Source organism: Phyllostomus hastatus, unplaced genomic scaffold (genome assembly GCF_019186645.2).
Source record: "Phyllostomus hastatus isolate PE091 unplaced genomic scaffold, TTU_PhHast_1.1 phas_contig_86, whole genome shotgun sequence".
NCBI lineage: Eukaryota > Metazoa > Chordata > Mammalia > Chiroptera > Phyllostomidae > Phyllostomus > Phyllostomus hastatus.
The window spans coordinates 1315462-1334641 of NW_025333977.1; the positions used below are offsets into that span (position 1 = coordinate 1315462).

At 40.9% G+C, this 19180-nt stretch overlaps 1 protein-coding gene across 1 annotated transcript in view; it reads left to right on the forward strand.

Annotated features, from left to right (window-relative positions):
* The window catches only part of ADAMTS5 (ADAM metallopeptidase with thrombospondin type 1 motif 5), a 45972-nt gene that overhangs the window by 14575 nt on the left and 12217 nt on the right, over nt 1–19180 (forward strand). Inside the window, exons 4-5 of the mRNA XM_045851227.1 lie at nt 9174–9341; nt 17987–18270. Of these exons, the coding sequence (XP_045707183.1) occupies nt 9174–9341; nt 17987–18270 (452 nt within the window). The remainder of the gene's footprint in view (nt 1–9173; nt 9342–17986; nt 18271–19180) is intronic.

Below are 19180 nucleotides of genomic sequence, written 5' to 3' on the forward strand. Positions count from 1 at the left end.
TGCTACTGCTACTGTCTTTTAAGCATCCTTAAGAGACTCTTAGGAGAAATTTGTCACAGCGGACTATGGATCGCAGAGATGTTCCTCTCTGCCATTCCTCAAGACTCTCTTGGCTCCCCCAGGGCTAAGCAGTTTGCACACACATTTCCATGTGTTCTTGCATTGTGAGGATAGTAGTCTGGTCCTGTCAGCGGTAGTTAATACCTGTTTTGTTTTACGTAGCAAAGCAAATGAATCCAAGTTCAACAGTCAACTTGGTTTGGTTTTAAAATCTCACTTAGCTGATTTGTTTGTCATAAGGAACACATCTAAATCCTAAAACCAGAAGTTTAGGACTGAGTTAACTGTTGGAAAAGTAGCCCAGCGATTAGGAATAGGTGACTCCTCCTCACTGACCCAGGCTCCTAGGTACACGTAAGTTTAGTTTAGTACTTAGGACTCTGTGTTAGACTGAGACACGTCTGTGCTCCGTTCTTGCTAAAGTGCCCTCTACCTGTGTCTTATTATTTAAACTCTCCAAGCTTCAGTTTTTATATCGGAAACATATGAATAACAGTGCCTGTTTCATGGAGTTCTTCTCAGGACTGAACTGGGTGGATTATAGATGCCATCTGCTAATTGATAGCCACATAGACATCTGTTTTGCCTTTTAGTTAAACAGTTCATTTACATTTTTAATGTATGTATCACCTTTTAGCATTATCTTTGGCAAGGGCAGAGTATGGTTTGATAATTATTGTAATTTTGCTATATTTTATTAAAGAGATTAATTTTTAAGCTAACACCATAATTTTTAAATAGACATTAAAACTTTTGCCACATTTCTAGTAAACAGAATATTCCACAAGGTGTCAGTTCCTAGCTGCTATGTATTCTTCGGGGAGTTAAACTAACTTCAGATCAAAGATGTAATTGCATGTCAGTGTATTGCAGAGTAAAATAGAGGTCAGTGGTTAAATTTCGATTCTTATGTATAATCATGACTTGAATTTTCTTAACTGACACTCTTCTTATCATCTAAGCAAAAAAAGTATTTGTTACATAAATAACCCCTCAGAAACACCACTGATAATAATTCTACATAACACCACATGAATGAGCATCTTTATTTTAAGGAGCCAAAGATCCATGATGAAATCTCAGCCTTGTCTCCGTATTCCGTGTTTTATGCTAGGCCAGTGATGTAGACTCTCTGAGATTCCTTTCTCCCTTATGAGGCGACTGATAAAGGGTTGTGGCTCTGGGAGGTGCTGGGCTACAAGAGCTGGAAGCATTTTTAACATCCATATGCCATTTGAGCTTCAGGGCTGGGATTATGTCTTCACCTGTCTCTCACTCACGCCTATTAAAGTAACTGATTAAAGCTACAGCCTCATACAGATCCTGACTCAATGTTCACTCCATGTCTACCTGTATTCATGAGTGAGTAAGCAGAAGAAATGTGAGAGCTGCCCAGGAATTGCCAACCATCCAATTCTGCATCGGAACCTAGAAGAGATTAGGCCAAATACGCCAGAGGATTATAATTGGACAGAGACGATTTTAAAAGTACACCAGTCATTAATCACTGCTCTTCAGATGAGAGAGGCCCCATAGGAAAGATTCTCATTCTCCGGGAAGGCAGAGGCTGGTGCTTCTCAGACTGGGTGGAGGGGTGGTGAGGAGCAAGGAGTAGAGCTGAGTGGTGGCATCACCCTTCCATCAGCTTATGAGTCCAATTCTGACCACCCAAAGGAGAGATTACAAACTCCTTAAAGGAAGGGCTGTTTCTTCCTTCAGTCCCGTAGTGACCCCTTTCCACATATGGACAGCGTCTGGGAGTCTTCCCTCTAAGAGAACCTGTGGCATAAATGCATGTTCTCTGGGGCTGCATTGACGCTCAAGCCAACGGGCCTGCAGTGAAGAACCTTCCAGCATCACCTTTCCTTGCCCTCCTGAATTCCTACCCCAAAGGTCTTGGGTCACACGGGCAGCTGCAGCAGTCTGAGAGGCAAGAAGCCAGATATTGATGAGAACAAATGTTTTATTAAAACCAAATATGTACAGTACAAATTTTTCTTAATAGTACAAGAATACTGGACATAGTTTTACAAGACAACAATGTGGGAGAAATGTGGGCTTCTATGTGAAAAATCAAAACTGAATCTTTGACGTATGACTATACCCTTGAGTCCCCTTTAATTTCTTGGTCAGAGCACCTCTGTTTACTTCTTTAGAATTCTCTGTGATTCATTCTCCAATCAAACTCTGCCTACCTAATTTCCTTTTTTTTTTTTGCATTACATACGGCCCATCAAGGGATCTGGCTTTCATTCATTTTCCTAATTGCTTTATTATTCTTCAGTTTCACTTTTTGCCTAAAAATTGTGAACACGTGTTGTAAAGTATGAGCCTTACAAAATTTAGAGACGATAACTTTACAAAATATTTCCTAATCATCTGTATGTGATTACAGTCTTGCTTCTGCACCCAATGTGTTCTTGGGCAATACCACTCCCGGGTCTGTTTCCAGAGCTTTATTTTTAGGTGGTTGCATGAAGTCTTGCGACAGGCTATCAATGCTCCGGATTCTAATTCTACTCCAGCCGTCTCCTGTAATTTCCTCCCTTCCCTTTTACTAGACATATACTGTGTTCCAGGGTTGGAGGTTAAAGATACAGGCTACATGTGGTGATGAAAGTGACCTTGGGAAACCTTGGTTTTGTTGGAGTGTTTTGAATTAACTTGAGTCCGTCTCAAAATGTGCTGTTTGCTTCATGCACACAGACTGTAGATATGTTACTAGGCCCAAAACATAGGCAGTGAAGAAAGTTTCCAGGCTCTTTCTTTTTCTTTTTTAATTTTTATTATTTTTTTTAGAGAGGGAAGGGAGGGAGATAAAGAGAGAGAGAGAGAGAAACATCAATGTGCGGTTGCTGAGGGTCATGGCCTGCAACCCAGGGATGTGCCCTGACTGGGAATCGAACCTGCGACACTTTGGTTCGCAGCCCGAGGTCAATCCACTGAGCTACGCCAGCCAGGGCCCAGGCTCTTTCCATACTTTTTCTTCTTTACTTCTGGAATCTGTGAAGGATACATTTGGTTAAGAATAACACTTCCATTACCCGACCTGAAATGTTTCATAGAGTGCCCCACTGCATCCTCTCTTTATATGTAGTGGTTTAGACCACAAAGTCATTGCACTTGAATCAAAATTTTCTTTGCTATTTTACCTCCTCCATCTGAAAACATTGTGTGTTGAGAAATAAAATATCAGATAATGGAGGCCAACTTGAAGTCCCTTCTGGCACCTTTTCAGTCCATAGCACTAGAGGCAGAGTGAAGTGGGTTAAGTGAACAATTTGGAAAGTGACTCTTTTCATGTCCCGCATGTTAAGTAGGATGCTTCTCTTTTCCTGCTAATTCTTTCTAAGAAAGAGCTAGATTTTGGAGGTACAGACTCAACGGATGCCAACACAGGCTTCTGGAAAATGGATTTTAATGACCTTAGAGTCTCCAGAGACAGTAATTTTTGCCTTCCTCCTTTCTATGTTATGCGCACATAAACATCGGCTAAATTGTCGGGACGTGCATGAAACTGGCTTGAAACTCTCGAGAGCACAGCCCCCATCCCTGTGCCTTGAGTGGAGGCAAGAATGTGGTTACAGCCATTTTACAATCCAAATGTGAACTGTAGAAAGTTTCAAGTGAATGTAAGCTTATATTTTGAGTTTATATTTTTAACCTGTCAAACTTTTATTATTGGCTTGTAATAATAAAGATTCCACCTGCTGCACACATGGTTCTTTAACATAATAATTTTATTGATGTCGGGCCAGCTTCTAATACAGCAGGGGGAACAATCTGATTTCATTTAGACGGGTGAGATCCATGATTTGCAAACTTGCCGACGCTTTGCTTCATGGTCGTTAATTATAAAATGTGCTAAGTGAATCTCTTCACCATGAAAGATTCCAAAATGCTGCCTAAGCTAAAAGCAGGCAACTGAAAAACCTGAAGTCAAATATTCAGCTGGAGGCTTAGGAAGTGGTTAAGACACAACAGCATGGCTGCCTTGCGTTTGGCTGTGGTTGAGTGAGCTCTCCGGGTGTGTGGATGTGCACGTGACTGCGCTCCCATCGATGATTAGATTAAACAAGCCTGTGTTTTGAAAAGCTACAGAGGCCCTCGAATCACCAGGGACCCAAGCCAAGTGCACAGAATCAGATGTCAGGACTGTCTGTGAGAAGTGGAGTGAAAGGAAGCTAGGATTAAACTTGGTATTTATCCCCAAACCCATTGCTTTAATCAACACGAACTGAGAGTGTTTTCTGACCCGGTTGGAACAGTGCCACCCTGTGTCTTTCTTGGCCCCCAGATGAAAGGTGGGAATAGGTCTTTGCTCTGTGTCTGGCAGCGTGGAGAGATTTAGTGTTTAGTGTCATTTTTTTAAAAAAATCAAATTCCAATTCGTATTTCTTTAGGGGAGGCCCATAGGTTTTCTGCCACATGTGGAAACTCAGCCAGTCGAAGGTGGCCCAAAAAGTAAATACATCACACACTTGATGTGTGATTTCTCTCTTCTTATGATTAGAAATGCTACCTTCCCTCTCAAATCAAGAGTGTTCGGTAATGTCAAACTATATCCAAACTATTGAATAACGGCAATACTCATAAGTAAAAGCATAAACAAATCAAGGTGTCCGTGAGAACAACAAAGCAGTTAACCATCACCAGGCACTGGGCATTTGTCAAGTCGATATTCTAAGCACTTTGAATCTTTTGTATCATTGAATCCTCACTCTCAATGGGTCGCCCGAGAGAGGGAAAAACCAATACCCAGAGAAATTTCTAAATGTGCCTGAGATCAACAACTAGTATACTGCTAAAATTCAAACCCATTTCCTCTTGTCCCAGGGCCCAAGAGGTGGATACTATCTTCTGATGGTTTCTCGGCATTTATTTTGAATGGGACAATCTTGAATTTGATTCAAAAGGATATTGACACAGCTAGTTATAAAGTGAAAAAAAAAAACAGTGTTCTTCCTTCCAATGATGCAACACTTCCTATTTATGTTTAATGTTTTGAATTGGGAGTTTAAGAGTTTTATTATTTTCTACACGAGAATCTGTATTTGAGTAAACATGTGCCGTCCAGTTATTGGAGCTCCTGGCTCTCTTCCTCGGGGATTCCAGATTGGGACCCCATGTGAGCTCTTGACTCACTTTTCAGCCCTTGGCAAGACCTCCTTGCACCTCAATAATCCCAGCTGGAAAATTAGGTAAAATAAAAACATGATTTCATGAAGACACAGATGCTTCAGCTGAGTAGTACTTGCTTAAGTAAACACATTACAGAGCTTCTTGTGACCCATTTTTAGGATGTGGTGCTGTGTCCCCTTGTCCATTGGTCGGTCTGGGGTCAGGAGGCAAGAACTTGAAATTCTGTTTAATTTGCAGACCAAAGTTTAGAAAAACAACCATTTCCTTCCCAAGGTTAATGTTATAAGTCAGCCCTGGTTGTACAGTAATACCTGAGTTGAACAAGAAGCTGAACTAACATTTTCCTTTAAAGTAATAGGTCTTCACCCAGGTGAACATTACCTCAGATTTCCTAACACCAGATTCACCTGTGGATTTAGAAAGGGAAGATGATGTTAAAACTCTGTGTTTTGGATATTAGAGATGAAATCTTTTTTTACTAAAAATGACACTTTTGCCCATTAAAAAGCAATTATCATACTAGAAAAAGTATAAAGCGACTAATTGTTTGCTATCTGAACTAACAATATAACTCGGACTCTTACCCTAATCTCTTCTTTTACCCTACAAAATTGCTTTGAGACCTTTTTACCTTTCTTTCCCTATACTCTAACTTGAGAAAGATGGAGCTCTCTGTCTTTGCAAGCCTAACAATGGCTTTTCTGTGAGTTTCTGGGATCCATCCCCATGCTTCCTCCAAGATCTCCCCCTCCCTCAAATAACTTGGCTCTGCATCATTTTAAAAACTTACCATAAAATACATTTTTGGTGAAAAAACAATGAATCACTTTAGGAGTTGTAAACATTTCCTCCAGCATTTCTTTACATTCTTCATGGGCTGTTTTATTCTCTGGGGCACCTGTGTGACTCCCAGCCACTCCAAGCCTGCTGGAGGCAGCTCCTCAGAGAAAGGCTTCATCTCCCATCCACATCTGCAGTCTTAAATGTCTCTGAGGGTGATTTATGAGCAAACCCTCCCTAGAAGAATGTGACGTCCTAGGCAGCCCACGACATCATGATAAATTCTGATTCCCCTTCATAATGTACTCGAAGATATTGCTGGCAGCTGGGACGTCACATTTTAAATTTCCTAGATTCCGGATTTTTCTCTATTAGTCAACTTCTAGTGTTCCAGTGTGTTTTCTTTACTGAGAGTGTCCCTTTAAAACAGCGGATGCATTTCTGTGCACCTTGCCCTTTTAGGGCTCAAAGACATCGGCCGACTGCATGCCTCGCATTAGATGTCTTCATGCCACGATCGGTGGGTCGCACTTGCAAATTGCCACTGCCCTTTCTGCTCACAGCCATCAGTATGTGTGTCACGTCTTTCCTGAAGAGCATCCAAGCACCCCTCACATGGACCTTCCATTTGTATTCCTGCCTGGCTCCTGCAGGGAAGTCACGTGGGTCTCTCTCCATTGTGCCCTGGTTCCAACTACTGTGGAACTGGCTGCGTCGTGTTTCTTGGGGAGCTTAAATGTTCTTCAGCTTGCCGTGGCTCTCATTGCCCTTGAGAGAGCGTGCCTGTCCCAACCAGCAGACACACGTTTCCACCGAGGACAGAAGATCCATCTGCCCTCTGAGGCGTCTGTCTCTCTCAAAGGATGCTCATGCAGCCTGCTTCGGACCGCCTCTTGGAGATCTTACAAAACTCCCATCTCCTGTTAGCTCTTGCTGAAGTGGAACTGAGATTTGTTCATGCTCAGACTGGCCATATTCTCTCATGGCCACATAAGAATCTCTTATATATATTTTCAGCAGAAATGAAGTTGCATCTCTTCATAAATCAGTAAACTTAGGGAACATAAAATTCTCAATATTATGTCAAATAGCATGCCAAAATATTCATAAAATTATACCAAAATCTATTTTTATAAACTGCTTGGCTTATATAGTTGAAATCTTTTACCACTTACCACTCTGTGAAATAAAACATCTCAGGCCCCTCACAGTGAATCTGGTGTTTGCCACGTGGCCTACATTTTAAATCAGAAATCAAAAACCTACCCTCCAAATTAAGTGACAGTCCCTTAATGCAATAATAAAAATGCATTTGGGAGTGCTGTTTATTTGTATAAGTTTGGAGAAAAAAAGCCTATTACTCTATTAAGTAGACATGACCATCTTATAAAGTAGAATGCAAAAATCACACTTTTAAAAATATGGAACCTGGATTAAATAAATGTCATGTTGCAAAAGTCACCTCAGGCCACTTTCCCTCTCTTCTATGCCAGGAAAAAATACTCAAGTGTGAAATTTCCCCACAAATCCCAGTGTCACTGATAAAGATTCTCTCTTGGAAAAGTTCAAGAAGCACAGAGTGCATTCTCCATCTGTGTGTTATGTACTAAGTTTAAGCCACTTAAAATCCAGCATGCCGTTCCCAAACTGGACGAGCCACCCTAATCTTCTCTTGCATGTTATTTGGGGTGTACTTTGCAGGCTGTGATGTACTTCCACACTACTTACCAAATACATAAAAACATGACTGCTGATGGGAGGTTTTCCCAAAGAAAACTTGCTCTCCTGGTGAATACTATTGAAGTAAATAACTGCCTAAGTAGTAGAAAAATGTTGAACCTCAGAAGGTCACCAAACCCTAGCCACTTAATTTGAGCCACAACAGCAACCAGCTGCTTGGTGGACAACTTTGTTATGAGGTGTTTGTGATTTAACAAGTTGGCCCAAAGTGGTAGGAATGCAGTGTGAAAGATTTCATTTCTGTTGGGCTTTTCCTGGTGCACGCTGGACTTTCTCGGTGGAATGACCCAAGTTCTTGCCTTTGGCATTCAGACACCCACAGAAAATGTGGTAATCCTTTTTCTATAGAATTTTCTACATTCTTGTGTAGTGATTTACGTATGATTCTATAAACTTTTGCAAAAATGCTACTAGGATATCTGTTCTCTACTTTTCAGAGTTTCAACACTGCTGCCCCAGATTTATTTTTAACAGCATTTTATATTTACCGGACAGTGTCATTTTACCCTTAGACTATTTAAAAATTAAACTTATGTAATAGAAGCCAATTTAGTTGGATTACAAGGATGTGGTTGTGAACTCTGTGATATAGTGTCTACCTTGTACAATGGAGATGGCAGTACCTGGGAGCCCAACTGGAGAATGTGGCTGAGAGGCATAAACAACAATACCACCTCGCTGAGTGATTGGGGGTAATCACTTACCTTCCCAATATTGTCTTTCTCTTCAAGCTCTAATCCTCCATGATGGGCACATTGGTATTTAGGCATTTCTTAAATGTAAATCAAAGTATGCCATTTATTTATGAGACTAGTACAGGTTCACAACTCACTAAATAACGTAAAGAAATGAAAGGGTGAAACAGGCTTACATTTGCATGGAACCAGAAGGTTGCTAATTTCATTTCTCTTTCTTTCCCACTCCACTCACAGTCATCTCTTATGTATCTACCTATTTACTTGGCTCAGAAAATAGAAGTCATCTACTAAGGCTTACAACATGCAGAAAATCAAGTAAAGTAGAGGAGAGGGGGTTCAACAGTCAGTAGGGGGGAAAGTTCTCTGATCTCCTGGGGATTATGGTTGCTCAGAGAAGGGGGAAAATCGGACAAATAATCATAATAATATATCGTGTGAGCTATGACATAATTGCACAGTTGCTTTGCAAATTCTTGATTCTAAATACGGCTGCCTTTCTACATATCACTGAGCATGTGTGATCCAGATGGATTGTGGGAACGTCTACTCCTTGGTGTAATGTTTCGGATTTCCTCTAAGTGCTTCTAACTACATGCAGCTTTAATTTCCCTAGGGGTGCAGTCTCTGTGTGAGAAGGTAGTAAAAATGAACTCATGTGCAATTGGTGGGAAAATCAAGTGCCAGTATAATTGTCACAGAGAAGTAGAAATGCAAAATCACTCTGCCTTGCGCTTCCTGTGTTCTTTCCCTTAGGACATCTGCTTGGCCTCTCCCACGACGATTCCAAATTCTGCGAAGAGAACTTCGGTTCCACAGAAGATAAACGCTTGATGTCTTCCATCCTCACCAGTATCGATGCATCCAAGCCCTGGTCCAAATGCGCGTCGGCCACCATCACAGAATTCCTGGATGACGGCCATGGTATGTGTTGTCGAGGACAACAGAGGCTCAAAAACACAACTTGGGATTGTCATGAGTTTTATTTCGTTATGTCCCCATGACATTCATCTTTCCCTCTCAGACAATGGTTGTTTAGATAGTGTCCAAAAAAAAAGGAAGGAGCAAGAGGACTGTCTGTTGGTGCGTAATGCCAACGTCCTTGGTGGCATTGTAGCAATGATATTTTCGCGTTTGAATTGAAAAGTTCAAAAGAGAAGCAGTGTGGGAGACCACACAGAAGGCTTAGCTAGTGCCCTGAAATCCTGGCTTTTATTCCTTCTTTCACCACGAGCTTCCTGTGAGAACGCTGGCAGACATCTTGTATCCCTGCTATTAATATGACTCGCACAATTATTTGTTACAGGCCTATTACAGGGGTGTGGTTCAGAAGTGGGTGACAGTTCTGTCAGATGCTTTTTATGGCAACAGAACGCCGGGAAAGGAAGCTCTTTAGATTTGCATGCATTGGAAGAATTTGGTTTCACCCTGACAGCAGATTCTCCTGAAAGTGGAGTAAAAACTGAGGACCAGAAATAGAAAATCAGTCTGAACAGTGAGAAAATGCTCTAAGAACATCAAAAGAAAACCTTTGGCTTTCTCATTTAGATACAGTTCAACAACATAGCATACTTTATTAAATTCTGTAAATCTAGGGTTCGTGGATCATAGTAAAGTATGAAGAAAGTCACTGTTTTAAGAAATAATAAGTTCTGACCCCTAAGTAATATTTGAAACCAGTGGCTACAAATTTCCTAGCACTTCTAATTATTTTAAAAGACTAGTAACACTGGAGAATAGACTCAGAGTTGAAAAAGATCTTCAGAGACCACTTAGTTTGTTCAAGTTTCTTGTTTTACAGAAATGAGCACATTTTCATCTCTTGGTTTTTTTTCTCTTAAAATTTGTCTCTTTGTGGAACTGGTGGTTGAATTGAATATGACAGAAAATCTTGAGTATTGATTGTCCATAAATTTAACTCATGATGTGTGATTCAAAGGTGGGTACAGAGAATCTGTGATAGCTGATGTTCCCTAGTTCCACAAAGTTTCTGGCTCCATAATCTCAAAAGGATTAAAAATTCAATTTGTCTCAGACAAAAAGAAATTCTGCCACATAGTTCTTTCATATCTTACAGGCAAAAATCTGTTCATTAACTCATTTTTTGCTCTGTTAGTGGCAATGCTTTATCCACTTGGGACTTTTAAAATTTCCTATTTGTAAATATAATCCATGCACAGCTTGCTTTAGAATTTTTCTCAATAAAAAAAATACATGTTCTTTGTTCATTGAAAGGGCATCTCAATATCTCAGATTTAGTAACAACACCAAGAATCCATCAACTAGGCCTTTGCTTGACTACTAGTAAAGTGGTAGTTTTCTGTTTAGCTCTCAGTTTACAATGTTAAGTATTGATAAAGTCCCAAAATCAATGTTTACTTGCTTATCTGCTTATCTATATGATCAGTTTGATCAAGTCAATATCTAATGAAGTCCCTCTTGGGTAGAATCTTACTGTCCACTCTAGATATTACTTTTCCTGGGGGCTTTTCTCAGGCTTTCTGAAAATGAAATCACATTAATATTTTATTTCAGCATCACACGTTACACATTCCAAAAGGCTGAGCTAAACTTTGAATCACTAAATGAATGGATTTGGTTGCTAAGGCAGCAAATACTTATGGCTAAAAGGGGACCAAACTTTTTCCTGTGCAAGTATTAGGTCAGTTAATTACAATGCTGGGCAGATTCTGTTTCTTATTGCCATAATTTTGGAATGATGCATTTATTTCATATTTGTGGAATCCATGATCTTACTTTCTGTGCAGTAAATGTGCTTTAGTATTGCCATTTTTAAACATTGTTTCTGTATTTAAAAAGAGCCATGTTCAGATTTGTTAAGTTTTTGCAACAAATGTATTTATTTTGTATATCTCTCCATGTTTGTTCCAAAGGACCTCATGGTCTATAACAAGCAATAACATACTTTTAGTAGAAATAGATCTAATTCACTTGCAATAATAAAATCTTATCTGAATTTCTCACATATATATTAAATTAATTAATTAAATTACCTAAATTCTTTGGACAACAAATTCTCCTAGTCGATGTATTAATTCATTTCATCAAAACTAGGCTCTCACTTTTGAATATATTCATTAGGCATTCTTGTGTTTTAACAACAATTAAAAAAAGACCTTTATCAGTAGCCTATAATGAATGAAGTAATTTCAGAATAAGGAAAACTGAAGAAAGGCCTTATGATGCAATGGCAAAGCTCAATTATGTGCATTTTTAAAAAGCATGCACAGCAATGCTCTTTGTAGTATTCTCATTTCATGTGAATTCAAGTAGTACAATGACTTTTAAATTACAACCAGAAAAACTGACTTAAGTGACAGTGTGGCAGTAGGAACTAATAAAGGCAATTTCCAGATGTTGAGATTCTGACATTCTCACTCCAGAGCCTTGGAAAGAACCACAGAGAAAGGCAAAGTCCTAGACAATGGAGAAGCAAACAAACAAACAAACAAACAAACAAAAAACATGCATTTTTGTCCAATGGCTGAACTGATACTGTGAAAACATATCATGAAACCCTTTTATTTTACTCATAGGGAATTCACTCAGTCTTCCATTCAGAGCTTGTTTATTCATATTTAATAGAAATAATCTACTTTTGTTTTTGCTCTAATTTTCCGGGCCATCAACAATTTTAAGCAATAATGTAATCGTGGGGGGGGGTGCACCTCAGAGAGGTAAACTGGGGGCAAGAAATTATATCATTTGACAGTAAGGGAGAAACCCAAAAAGCTGTAAGATTGGCCTTAAAACATTAAAAGCTTAGAGGTCCGGCAGTGTTTTCCAAAAGGTCAAAGACCCAATCCCATCCGCGTGATCCCTGACGGTACCCCTATACTTCAGCAAGATACAAAACTCAATACATGGATAAAAGTGATTTTCTTTTATTTAAAAAGATTAAATTGTGGCCCTGGCTGGCGTAGCTCAGTGGATTGAGCGCGGGCTGCAAACCAAAGTGTCCCAGGTTCGATTCCCAGCCAGGGTACATGCCTGGGTTGCAGGCCATAACCCCCAGCAACCGCACATTGATGTTTCTCTCTCTCTCTCTATCTCCCTCCCTTCCCTCTCTAAAAATAAATAAATACAATTTAAAAAAAAAAAGATTAAATTGTGACACCAAGTATAAAGGCAGCAAAGCAATTGCTGTTTTTAAATAGATGCCCTCATGAAATTTATACAATTGGTAGAGATGGTACCTAAAGAATTCATTATCTGGAAAAATCTATTTTTGGATAAATCTATTTATGGGTAAAAAAAATTGCTCATCTGTCTCCCTCCTACCTCCAGCAATGATGGAGAAATGGGATCTTAGAGTATAATTAAATTCAAACCATTTGATTTGTCTTTAAAATTATTAGCCATAAGTAGGTGGACATTTATAGCATGCAACCACTGCCAAATTTAAATTCATTAATACGGAGTGTTTCCTGATTTAGTTCCAACAAGGAATATGTAGCAATTAGGTTATGGTTGAAAAGTTAGTATGCACACACCGAAATAACTGTGCCTGCAGATTTGTGATTCAGAAAAGGAGAAGCCATGTCTCATGGGAACCCCCAGCCCCTGCCAGCCTGGCCAAGATACTTGCAGATGATCTGCAGTGTTTATGCAAGTTAGCTCCAGGCAAGCTGGCCAGGAGTGTGATCCTCAAAACTAAAGAGAATCACTGGCAGAGAAATTGTGCAGTGAAAGCAGGTTATTGAATTTCCTTTCTTAAACGCTCAATGACCTTGAAGCCAGAAATGATAGCTGTGCCCCCGCTATATCCCTAAGCCGCAGGACCCCGTGATGAGAAGGCCACCGCCGAGGTAGAAAGAGTTCAAGTGCACCCATGACACAGGCTGCTAAGGAAAATCGACAAACAGCTTTGAAAAATTAACTTGCAGCATGTTTAAAGGTCTAAGTTTACAGCCACTTACTGAACACAGGATTTTGGAGATAAAATGGTTTTAGAAAATCAGTTCTCAAAATCCTGTCTAAGTATAGACTATAAAGCTAGTAATATGACATTAACATCCAATTTCTTTTCATCTTGATCAGAATTTATTGGCATAAATTTGTTTATAACGTCCTTATTATATTTTTAATATGTAGTGTGTCTGTACTTATAGCCTGTTATTTGTTTAAATATTTTAGGGGTTTTTTTTATTTAAGTTTAGTTGGTATATAATATTATGTTATTCAGATATACGATACAATGATTTAACATTCATATACCTTAATATGCGATCACCCCACTAAGTCTAGCAGACTTAACATTCAGGTTTTAAGGTAGTCCTCATCAATTCAAAGCTCATTGTGATAGTATCTTGATTTTCACCAAAAATGTGCTCTTTACTAGAGTCTGCAGATAAGACGTATGTTTTAAGTCCATGGTGACACACATGGTTAAAAAGCTAGGCCTCATCCTTTCACATGCAGAATTTTTAATGTGATTCCATTGGCCTTGTATCTGCTAGAGAGTGTCCCTAAAGTTCCTAACAGTTTCACAAACAGACCTTTGAATTTCTTTTGGTCAGCAACAATTCACTGTGCTTGCTCAGTGCCCTCAGTGGTTTACCTGTCACCGGGCCGATACTGCACCAGTTCCTCTTTAAATGTCAAACATTCACATAAAGACTCAAAGGAGAGTGGCAGGGCCGGGGAGATGATGGGTGAGTTCGCAGTGGTGTCAGCTCCTTGGAGTGAGTTTCACTGGGAATGTTCATTGATTTCTCCTGGGCCACGGATATTTGGGCCAACACTTAATATCACACCTCTGTAGTGAAAAGGAAAGCAAAATAAGTACAGTGTTCGAAACAGTGAAGAAAAAATGAAAAGAATGAAGAGCAACCAACCTTAGTCCAATAATTTCCATTAATCCTTAATATGAAAGACAAACAGTAGTGGAAATCAGATAAATACATACGTACATATCTGACTTCCTTACATCCATATATAAGGTTTTCCTGTTGCATTTCCTGGAGTCCCAGCACCGCCCCCCCGCAGCCCCTTAGTGCCCCTGTGACGTGGGAAGACCATTCTCTCCTTCAACCGTCCATCCCGAATCACTGCGTTTGCTTTTTAATTTTCACCCTACTCATGGCATGTCACTTAATATGTACAGACCAATGTACGATATGCACACATTTCTGTTGTCTTTCTTTTAGAGACCATCCGTGGATACATACCAAATACTAAAACAAAACGAAGGGAGAAAGGAGGGAGAAGGAACACAGCAAGCAGACACATGTTGGCAGCGAAGCCCAGACAGGGTTTCAGACAGGGCGGAATCGAAAGAACACGTGAAGTAGATGTGAAGATGTGGCTGAGGAAAAAAAAAAAACAGATCGAGAAAAGTCAGCAGTAGACCAGAAGCTTTTAGAGGCCAATAGGAATGATACTAAAAGGTTAATCGATTTCCTCTTTCACCCCTCCCTGGAAATGTACACAGTTTTTAAAAATTCTTAGAAATCTATACCTGATCCACTATTACCGAGATTTTAAATATTTTATACTGCAAGATTCACAATAAGGTTTTTAATTGATTTTTTTTATTGCTCTGTGGCACAAGTCTACCATTTGGTAGAGACGCCTGCACCTATTTTATAGCAAAAGGACAGAATTTGACCTGTAGATGAAATCGATAGATTGTGTATTTCAGAGTAAAAAGAAATGAAGGCAGCAACAAAGCTGACTGTTGAGAACACTGGCGTAAAATACTAGTGGCAATTCTGGAATGAGTCATTTTAAGCAAGAAAAGGTCATCTCCAGGGGACCTCTTTGGGAAAGCCACGCAGCTGAGATACCAAACTTTTAATAGCAAAGCAAATGTGTTATTCATTTATAAAACTCCTACTTTGGTATTAAGTTTCATACAGAGATGCCACCTCTTGAACTCGCCTTTTTGTACGCTGATTTCAAATTGTTTGCATGATCCGTTTCTTTTCACTCATCATCCACTGGGGAGGTAGCAAGGATGTCGGTGACTCCAGGTCCACAGAGAGGTGCTGAGTTACTGTGGCTGGAGAGGTACCAGGTAGGCCCCTGCCACACGCACCCACACCTGTGACGACTTCCCAGCGTACAGTCAGCTGCCCAGGCTTACGGTCTGTGCTTTTTAGTAAAGGGAAAACGTTTTTTTTTTTTTTTAACGGTGCTTTTGAAGGCTTGGAAAGCATTCTTGCTGTCTCAGAGATTTGGTGACAGCCTTGTAACACCAGCAGTCTGTTCCGCGTGTCCTGGTTTGTTTTCCACAATACCCTCTTCTATGTAGCAGTGGAGATAACGCTCTGTCAGGAGTCCCGCAGTGCCCTATCTTCCTCTGCCTTCCAAACAAAGCTTAGTGAGGTTTTCCTATCATTCTTTCCTATTGGCTTGATGCTGATGTTTTCCTTTTAACTTGATGTTTTTCTCCCAAAGTTCTCTTTGGCTGGGTTCTTAGTTTTAATGCTTTTTCTGGCTTGCCTTAAGAAGCTTTACCTCTTCAAACGTTCTGGCTCAGAAGTTAAATAGGAACTTTGCTCTTTATTCATTTTCATATAATGCCTCCATCACAGATTGACAAATTCTAAGGTATTCACTTTGAAGAAAGTTGAATATAGGAGTTGTGAAAACGTTTGCAGTATATTTAAAATGTGCTGAATCGTTCACTTCTTGGGAGAAAGTAAGACTTAAATATGATGTTCTTATGATGACTAAAAAGAAAAACCCAAAAACCTTGAGGTGGTTGTTAAATATGCTGGGCATTGTTTTATGTTTTTCTGGCAGCCTCTTATAACTTCCTTAGCTAATTTTCCCTTTACAGTATCACAGAGACAAGAGAAACATTTCACAGAGCTTGAAAATAAATTAGGGAGAGGTTAACTACCTTGGCCAAGAACACTGAGCCCTTTAGTATTTTGCCGGAATCAGACTTTAGACTGGGTGTTTCTACTACTGGGTGTGATACCCACCATTTCAACCATCCCTACACATCTTGCTTTTCTTTCTTTTTTTTAAGATTTTATTTATTTATTTTTAGAGAGGGAAGGGAGGGAGATAGAGAGAGAGAGAGAGAAACATCAATGTGCGGTTGCTGGGGGCTGTGGCCTGCAACCCAGGCGTGTACCCTGGCTGGGAATCGAACCTGCAACACTTTGGTTCGCAGCCCGCGCCCGATCCACTGAGCTACGCCAGCCAGGGCCTACATCTTGCCTACATCTTCAATAAAACAAGAAAGCAGTCCACATGCTAAGCAGAGGTAAAGATGATGAATGGTGAGAAGGGTGGGCTCTGAGCATAAAACTCTCATTGCTGTATGGCCTTAGGTAAGTGATCTATTTTTATGTTCCTCAGTCTCCTTCTGTGTAAAATGAAGAAAATAATAGAATCTGTTCAGCAGAGTTCTCATGAGGATTAAATAAACTAGTACGTTTAAATAACTGAGAATAGTGTAAGTATGTAAGAAATATTTGTTATTTTTAGCAGTCTTAATAATCAGCAGGTAAATCCTAAAATCAAATAAACCAAAAACTACAGAGTGTTGGGCAGGATACACCCTCCCATAGGATGGGAGAACATTAGTGATATTAACTCACTGAGCAGGGATTCTTTGGGAAGCTTTTTGTGGAGAGGTGAGGCACGTTCCAGCTTCTGGAACCGCATCCTTTCCCTGAAGTGCCAGCTTCTATTACTGGCACTTAATATGCCCCAATATATGCCCCATATTACCTGGCCACGAGGACAGCAGCTCATTGGGGGCAGACACGCTCCAAACACCCAACAGACAGTAATTACATCCAAAAACTGACGCAGTGGGGTGAAAAAGGAGGAGAAGAATAAGAAGATGAGCCTCACCCAAAGATTCTCTTCTCCTCCCACTCCTCCTTTGTTCTGTGACTCTTGAGAGCTCTTTATTAAGATTCTTATCAGTCTGGGAGAAATACTTGATTCAGTCTATCTCTTTCCCTCTATTGGGAGGCCTTGAGGGGTGGATTTGGGTAATGTCTTTGCTTTCCCAACACCCAGTATGTTTGTTAGCACATTGTAGGTGCTAACCGAATGTGTGGGCATCATACCCATTATCACTGCTTCCAGTGAGCTGCAAGAATAAATGAGGTAAATGTAAGTAGGAAATGGAAAGCGGAGTATAAATAGAGCACCAAGGACAAACACTGTGTCTCGGCGTGGTAAATGCTTATCTGTTGTTGCTGTTCTTTTTGTCACGTCCATTATTTTACTTCCTCTAGGCCTGTCCCAGTTTCTTTTAGTCCCTCAGCACCATGTCTGTTTTCACAACTAAACATTACAAAACACTTTCCTTCCGTCACACCACTGCCATCATTCCAGGTACCCCTGAGCTAATACGTTACCCACTGAAAATCTCGGAGGGTGTGGGTGAGCTCACAGAGGCACCCAGCCTTGCTCTCGCCCCTCCCTGCCAGACTCCCCTCTCTGGGGCCTCACACTACAGATCTGTGGGCGTGTCTTGTGTCAACACCAGCTGGAGGGCGTCACTTTAACAGCCATGATTTTAGTGGTCTGCACCCTAAACACGGAACGGTGCTCAATCTCAGTTATTCTTTCAGGTAACTGTTTGCTGGACCTGCCTCGCAAGCAGATCCTGGGCCCTGAGGAGCTCCCAGGACAGACCTACGATGCCACCCAGCAGTGCAACCTGACCTTCGGTCCCGAGTACTCCGTGTGCCCGGGCATGGACGTCTGCGCCCGCCTGTGGTGCGCCGTGGTGCGCCAGGGCCAGATGGTGTGTCTGACCAAGAAGCTGCCAGCTGTGGAGGGGACGCCCTGTGGGAAAGGGAGGATTTGCCTGCAGGGCAAGTGCGTGGACAAAACCAAGAAAAAATACTATTCGGTAAGTGATTTTCCTGTCACTCAATCCCCAGAGACCCGAGACCTGAAGTGCATCCCTGTGACACGTGGGGACAGTCACCTGAAGGCTTTGTTTCCTAGTTCAAATATTTTTTCCCGAGAGATCTATTTACTGTTCCCTCCCTTAACCACAGGAGCCATTTCCAGTCATCAAAACACGGAGGAAATGCAGACCATAGAAACTCTTCCCAGATTCTCTCTACTTGAGACTCCAACTAGGGCCCACTTCTTGGAAGTTTTCTTCCAAGCTTGTCTTACCAGAGTTAACAGAACACATTGTTTGGATTCATTAAGGAAACAGCAGCAGACCTGACACAGGGTTCTCATAGAGGCTCAGTGAGCTCCAAAATGGTCATGTTACCCGCCGCATAGCAAGTTCCTCCAACCTTAGGAGCTGAAGTAACTTACTGCCTGCGCAGGGAAAACCCCCACCCTCCGCCTATACTCCACTTCCATGTCCGCAACCGCCACCTTACTTTTTACAGCCCACACAGAGCTCCTGTTTATTTTTACTCATAAGATTTCCAAAGTCCCTAGAAAGATGTTGCCATGTGCACATTGCCTGTATCTTCAAAGGCCAGCAGCTTCTCAGACACCCTGACACAGGCAGCCTGCCAGCGTTCTGCAGACGTTACCTTGGCAAAGGAGTTCACAGCATTCTTCCTCGTGGAGTCTCAGCTGCCTGCTGCAATGTTTGCAGAGTGATAGACCTGGGGTGTCAAAACAGGGCACGTGGCATGTGTGCATGTGGTGTGGGTGCACCTCAGTATCTGTTACATTTTCCCTCTAGGGGCTGAAACCCTAATCTAGTTAGAAATTAAACTAACCTCAGGTCTAATACGTGTATGCAGGTGGCAGAGGGCATCTCACAAACAGGATGTGTGACGTCAACA